Source organism: Copadichromis virginalis, linkage group LG14 (genome assembly GCF_057382275.1).
Source record: "Copadichromis virginalis isolate Kocher_CV1m ecotype Utaka linkage group LG14, C_Virginalis_male_GT1.1, whole genome shotgun sequence".
NCBI lineage: Eukaryota > Metazoa > Chordata > Actinopteri > Cichliformes > Cichlidae > Copadichromis > Copadichromis virginalis.
Window position 1 is genome coordinate 21,151,772 of NC_140631.1, and position 6,599 is coordinate 21,158,370.

The window sequence follows — 6,599 nt, forward strand, 5'->3', positions numbered from 1 at the left end:
TTCAAGTATTGAGTCTATTGCACTGTTGACTATTTACAAAAAGTATTGCACAAGGTATTGTACAGTGAGGTGAAGAGGCACTGCAGCTTAGTTGTTCCCCCCTCCTTTGTCCTCCTGTTTCCCCTCCCTCTCCCCTCCAGAGAGGAGTTAAACAGTTTGATGGCGTGTGGGACAAAGGAGTTTTTAAGTCTGTTAGTTCTTGTCTTGGGGAGAAGCAACCTGTCACTGAACAGACTCTTCTGGTTGTTAATGGCCGTGTGCAGAGGATGCCCAGCATTGTCCATAATGTCCATCAGTTTCTTTAATGTCCTTTTCTCTGCCACTGTCACCAGAGTGTCCAGCTTCATGCCGACCACAGAGCTAGCCCTCCTGATCAGTTTCTCCAGCCTGGATGAGTCCCTCTTTGCTGTGCTGCTCCCCCAGCACACCACAGCATAGAAAAGTACTCCAGCAACCACTGACTGGTAAAACATCCTCAGGAGCTTCCTGCAGATGTTAAAAGACCTCAGCCTCCTGAGGAAGTACAGTCGGCTTTGGGCTTTTTTATACAGGTGCTCTGTGTTGCATGACCAGTCCAGTTTATTGTCCACCCACAGCCCGAGGTACTTGTACTTGTTGACCACCTCCACCTCCTCCCCCTCTATCTGAACTGGCAGTGGACCTTCTCTGGACCTCCCGAAGTCCACAACCAGTTCCTTAGTCTTTGAGGTGTTGAGTTGCAGGTGGTTTGTGTGACTCCATGCGACAAAGTTCCTCACCAGACTTCTGTACTCCTCTTCTTGATCATCCCAGATACACCCCATGATGGCTGTGTCGTCTGCAAACTTCTGAATATGACATAATTCAGAGTTGTAGCAGAAGTCAGAGGTGTACAGGGTGAAGAGAAGAGGGGACAGCACAGTTCCCTGTGGTGCTCCTGTGCTGCTGACCACTGTGTCAGACGTGATGTCCTTCAGCCTGACGTACTGTGGTCTGTCGGTGAGGTAGTCGGAGATCCAAGCCACCAGGCAGGGGTCCACCTCCATCCTGTTCAGTTTTTCCTGAAGCATACAGGGCCGGATGGTATTAAAGGCACTGGAAAAGTCAAGAAACAGGATCCTGACCGTGCCTTTTCCCCCATCCAGGTGTGAGTGGGCTCTGTGTAGGAGGTACAGGATGGCATCCTCCACTCCGACACCCGCCTTGTATGCAAACTGTAGTGGGTCCTGGGCATGTTGTACCTGTGGTCGGAGGAGGTTGAGGAAGAGCCGCTCTAGAGTCTTCATAAGATGTGACGTCAGTCCCCTCCTGGAGACTGTCCTTCCACTCGGCTGAATGTTCTAAAGGGTTTTTTTCATAGGAAAGGACCCTGTGGTCATCTGGCACTGTTATCTTCAGTGGATGTCTAAACCTTTTTATGTTGCGGTGCTCACCGGTGTGTCCCAAATGCACTCAATTCTTGATCTGACCACTCCTAAAGTCCCTGCTACCTCTCTGTTGGATTTGTTTAGTGTATGTAGCCTGAGGACGGCCTGTTCCTCCTGCAGTGAGTGCTCCTTTGACAGCATATTTTGGATTAACCCAAACAGCTTCCACTCTTCAGCTTATATCCGGACATCTGACCTACCTAATTTATGAAAAAATGTAGCCCACACTTGGCCATAAAACAGCTTTATAATTATGTATCCAATTACATCTGAGCCTCTGTTTATAAAGACACCTACTGTGGTTCATGCACTTTTTGTTTGTGTTTGGTTTTTTTGTTCAACCCCTCCAATTAAACCTGTGCTACACTTTAAGCCCATAGTCATTATTTAACTGAAACTAGAATAAGCTCTGGTACACACACAAAAAAAACCCCAAAAGCACATGGATCTAACTGTATGTTTTATTTTATGAGAAGCACAAGCATGTAACGTAAACAAGTTTTTTAGAATTCAAATCTGTGTCGTATTTCCATGTGACATAAAACTGTGTGACGCCTTTGTGTTACAGATTTTATGCCTGCATTATGTGTTAGCTTTGAGTCTTTATTTGTAATTTGCAAAGTATTTGGCTCATTAATCTTTGCGTCTACACGTCTCTCTGTTTCTGTTTCTCTGTCTTTCTTTTCATACAGAGTTGGGTGGAACGTGCAAATAGACAGGCACTCCTGTCAGACATCCTAGATCTATCTGAGCTATTTCACCCTGATACCTTTCTTAATGCTTTGAGACAGGAAACTGCCAGGTAACACACACACACACACACACACACACACACACACACACACTGGACACCTTCATAGGGGATTGAATAAGTGTATATATCAATGTTAAAAATACATATATTCATTTTGCTTTTTTTAAGGACCATGTCCTGTTCTATGGATAGTTTGGTGTTTGTTTCGTCATGGAGGAGTCCAATTGCACAAGCAAAACTACAAGTAAAGGTAAAGCCAGTCATCTACTGCTCATGCATGCAAACATCAGATCCTCACCTCCATCTACAGAAGAATATAAGTGCTATAACCAAGGTACACTGGCTGAGTGATAATTATTGGAGAAGAAGACAGCAAGAATAGATACAGATGCAGGTAAGGAGGCAGGAGTTACAAGACTGAAGAAAAAGGAGAGACTGGGGGTAAAAGAAAAGCAAAGAATTAGCCATTGTGCCAGAACTCAACTCTTTAAGAAGGGTACGTTACCCAGAATTATGCCTGATTTTGGGACATGGGGATCACTCAGCTAACCCAAACTGCACTTTTGGAAATGTGCAAAGATCCCCCTGGTGTGAATAAAGCCTTTATTAGGGACAAGGCCGCTGCTGACAGCAGCCAGCTCAGGTCTCTGGTGCGTTTTGGATATATTGTGTAATTCTAGTCCTTTCTGACCAAACAGAACTGTGCAGCACTCCTCTCAGTCATCAGTTATTAATTTTATGCTCTGATTTAAGGGTGATATGACTGTCTTTAATATAATACTTTGAGGCAATACTTCTATTTCTCTCATGCCAATAAAAATTGGCACAGTTTGACATGCGCTTAGTTAAAATACACAAAGAGAGAAGGAAAGGGTGTTGGTGCTGACAAAGAGGCTGCAGCTGCAGGGAGGGAAGGGGAAAACACTCAGACGTCTGACAGAGAAAGTGAAAGGATATAATTGTTGTGAAGCAATGAGCTCTCTCTCACACACACACACAAACACACACACACACACAATATGTAAAAACATTTTCTGGATTTGTGTCTTGCTCTCACTCTCTGGGTTTTTCTTTCCCAGATTATGGTGATATAGTACTTGTATGTGTGTGTCTGATTTGACGCCAGAGTTCCCTTTATTGTCTGTCCTACTGTGGAAAATCCCTGAGTCACTAGACTGACTTCACTTGATGTCTCTTTCATGTAGTATGTAGCATGCTAGTTAATCTGGGAAGGGCTCCCACCAGTGTTCAGCGTTTAAGTCACAGAGTAGCTGTTTTCCCGTTGTTCCATTTTCGCGTGTCTGTTTCTCTTGTTCATCTTATCATTTGCATTTTCTTTGTAGATTGGAGGTCTCCAGTTGGAGGGTTGCAGTTTTGATGGTGTCCATCTTTGTGAGAACCAGCATGATTCTCCCAGCGTGTCAGCTGTCCCTACGTGCTACATGGCCTGGGTTCCACAGGTATGCATGTGTTCTTAAAAGAGAGAACCACACTGTGCAGCACCTGACAGTAATCATCTTAAATGTTTTGTTCAAGATTTCCAAAGCCCACAGCAACGTCGTCTTTCAAAACCCAAACATGTACAGTTTAAGCTAATAAATTGTAGAAAACAGAATTCTTTTTGTTTACATTTTAGGGTTTTGGCAGCAATTGTTTGCAATTTTATTTGAAAAGTGACACAAATGACTAGATCATTTTTTAAACAGTTGCCAGGTGCTCTCATGTCAGTTGACTACTCTGTTAATGAAGTACTTGTTCTTTGACCTTGGATGTTGCGTTATGGTGGAAATATGAATTTTTATCAAAATTACACAAACTCTGGAGGACGCTCTGGGGATTTGTGCAGATGGGAGTTTTTTGCTGTTTAGGCTTCAGTCACACAGGTAGAGCCCAGCCAAATATCTGACTGATATGGCTGATATTTGCTAACATGTAACAGCTGATAAATACTAATTTAAAAAGTAATGAAGAGACGAGAGGATCGTCTTTCAACTGCGTTAGAACATTTTTCAGTGTTGATGTTGCATAGTTTGTCCAACAGAGGGCGCTATACAGCTTCAGTGTTGACATTGAGACATGTTTATTTTTAACTTGGATTGTTAATTATTTTAGTAACAATTCATAAATAACATATGAAATAAATAACATTTGTCTGTTTGCCATATTTGTAAAAGACCGAATATTAGTATTGGTCTTAAAAATCTTCTGTCAGTCCCTAAAAAGAATTAGTGGTCATCGTCGGCCTCTCTGGCTTTTTATTAGCACTATTCATGTGCAACATGTCTTTATGGTCAGTTTTTAAAACCCTTCCACGTAACTACAGCCCACAGACTCTTGGTTTGCCGGACACCAAATATATGAGTGCTCCAGAAAAGAATCGCTCTGACTAAAATTTCAGTGTGGACGTCAAGCTTAGGTTTAAGAATTGTTCATAGCGAGTCATCCAAACCATGCAGCAGCATATTAATGTCTAAACTCATGTTGTAGATGGATCGTCTCAGGTCTTCTCTTGCTGAAGTTGGGTCAGTTTTTGGCGTCTTCTTCTTACCATGTGATTGCATTTGTCTCTGCCTATCGGGGACCCGCACATGAACGTTTATTGAGGGGGAAAAAGTTAATCCTCATCCTCCTTCTTTGCTGGGCTAAGAAATGGCTAATGATGTCAGACTTAAGAGGTTGACTGGGCTCTACAGGCTGGTCTTGAGACCTTTCGACTGGTTGGCGAGTAGTTGCTGTGAGATTGGTTGCAAAGAGGCTACACTGAAATGCGATTGCTTTGATCTCTCTTTGCGACTGATTTAACCTAGAGGCAGCCAGCAAGTTCCAGCAACCACTCGCCAACTGGTCTAGGAATTCACATTTTCCCTAGTGACCAGAGTTTGCCAGGTCTTCACTGACCAATGACTGAAGTTTTATATGTTTTATCTAATCAGTTACATTGCAGTGGCAGAAAGTTGTCATTTATTTGTTATCACGTTTGTGAGATATGTCAATTTTTAATCATTTAGCATGAAACTCTGTGACTATACAGTATTTGTGCATACTTACGCTCATACACTAAATTTCTACTTCATCCTAGAACTCTGTTGCTGCCTGCACTGCAGCAGAGGAGAGTATCTGTCTGCCTCTCTATACCAGCTCTGAGAGGGTGAAGGTGGTCACGCACATCTCTCTGCCCTGTGGAGCGAACCCCAACCAGTGGATACAGTGTGGAGCTGCTCTTTTTCTCAAACAGCAGTAAGAGGACGGGATCTGGTTGTGGCGAGAGTCACAGAGAGAAAAAGGATTTTCTGTGCTCAGTATCTGACCAGGGCAACAAATAAACCAGATGGATTGTTAGCACTCTGATATGTCAGGGTAATTTTTCAGTGACGCGCATTAGCTCATAGACCAAACCTTTTAAAACACATTTGCTTTATATCATATCATTTGTATAACAGAGTACAAGGGAAAGGACCAGAGTGAAGGAAAACAGGACCAAAGAATAACTGATGCTTTCTCGGGTTGTGCTACGACACTAAAACTGAATAAAAAGCTAAAAGACAAACAGCGGTGATACTGTTAATAAACTATACATGCATTATTATTTGGATCCCAAGAAACACTACTACACTAAAACTGTCAGTAAGTCTTGCTACTTCCAGTCTCACAAGAAAATTGTGTTTATTACATATTAAAAAATGTTTTTTGCATAGGCATTGTATTCCCTGCTGTACTTTTGGACGTATTTATTCAAAATAAAGGTAAAATAAAAACCATCTTTCCTGCCTTCAATAGAATAACATTGCTAAAGTACTAAAAGAGATGTGTGTGTTTGTGCGTGGTGTTTCAGAATGGCGCTGACCCTCCGTCACATACTATTAGTAGTCAGAACTGTTTGACAGTGAACTGTACAGATCTCAGTTCACTGTGTTCTGCCTCTCCCACAGCTCTGCTGAAAGGGGCTTTACAGACATGATGCACTTCAGTGTCAGTTCTCTTTCTGTAACGCAAATACACACACATGCACAAGTTAGTCCCTAACCTCTGTGTGATTGGTTCTGAGTTGAGGTTGAACGGAGTCAGTGAAGCTGTGATGGATGGCCGCTGAGCTGCAAGTGTGGGCGTGCGATTTGGAAGGTGTGTATGGGCGCTTGTGTATGAATCCAATCATAAGCATCAAGCTTGATTGATGGCTTAATTAAGATTCCCCCCTCCCCCACTCACTTTTTCAATTTTTCTCATGCCTTTGCGCAAATGTCTGTTAATGTCAGTGTATGAAAGTGTGATCACATCTGTGTGTGTGTGTGAGGAGACGGAGAGGAGAGTTGAAATTAGGGAGGAGCGGGTATTGTGTGTGCACTGCAGTGTGACAAAATGGGAGTGAAATGGAACAGCAGGTTTAAAAAAGAGAGAGGATTGGATTTCAGCGAAACATGGCCCTCTGGGTCAGAGAGGGA

The 6,599-nt window shown here is 42.8% G+C and overlaps 1 protein-coding gene across 5 annotated transcripts in view; it reads left to right on the forward strand.

Moving 5' to 3' along the window:
- dync2h1 (dynein cytoplasmic 2 heavy chain 1) overlaps positions 1 to 5,918 on the forward strand; it is a 121,207-nt gene extending 115,289 nt beyond the window's left edge. For all 5 annotated transcript variants that reach the window (XM_085429878.1, XM_085429877.1, XM_085429881.1 and 2 more), the window contains 4 exons: positions 2,099 to 2,208; positions 2,329 to 2,410; positions 3,504 to 3,620; positions 5,240 to 5,918. In XM_085429878.1, coding sequence (XP_085286004.1) covers positions 2,099 to 2,208; positions 2,329 to 2,410; positions 3,504 to 3,620; positions 5,240 to 5,401 — 471 coding nt within the window. In that variant the 3' untranslated portion in view covers positions 5,402 to 5,918. The remainder of the gene's footprint in view (positions 1 to 2,098; positions 2,209 to 2,328; positions 2,411 to 3,503; positions 3,621 to 5,239) is intronic.
- The last annotated feature ends 681 nt before the right edge of the window (positions 5,919 to 6,599 follow it).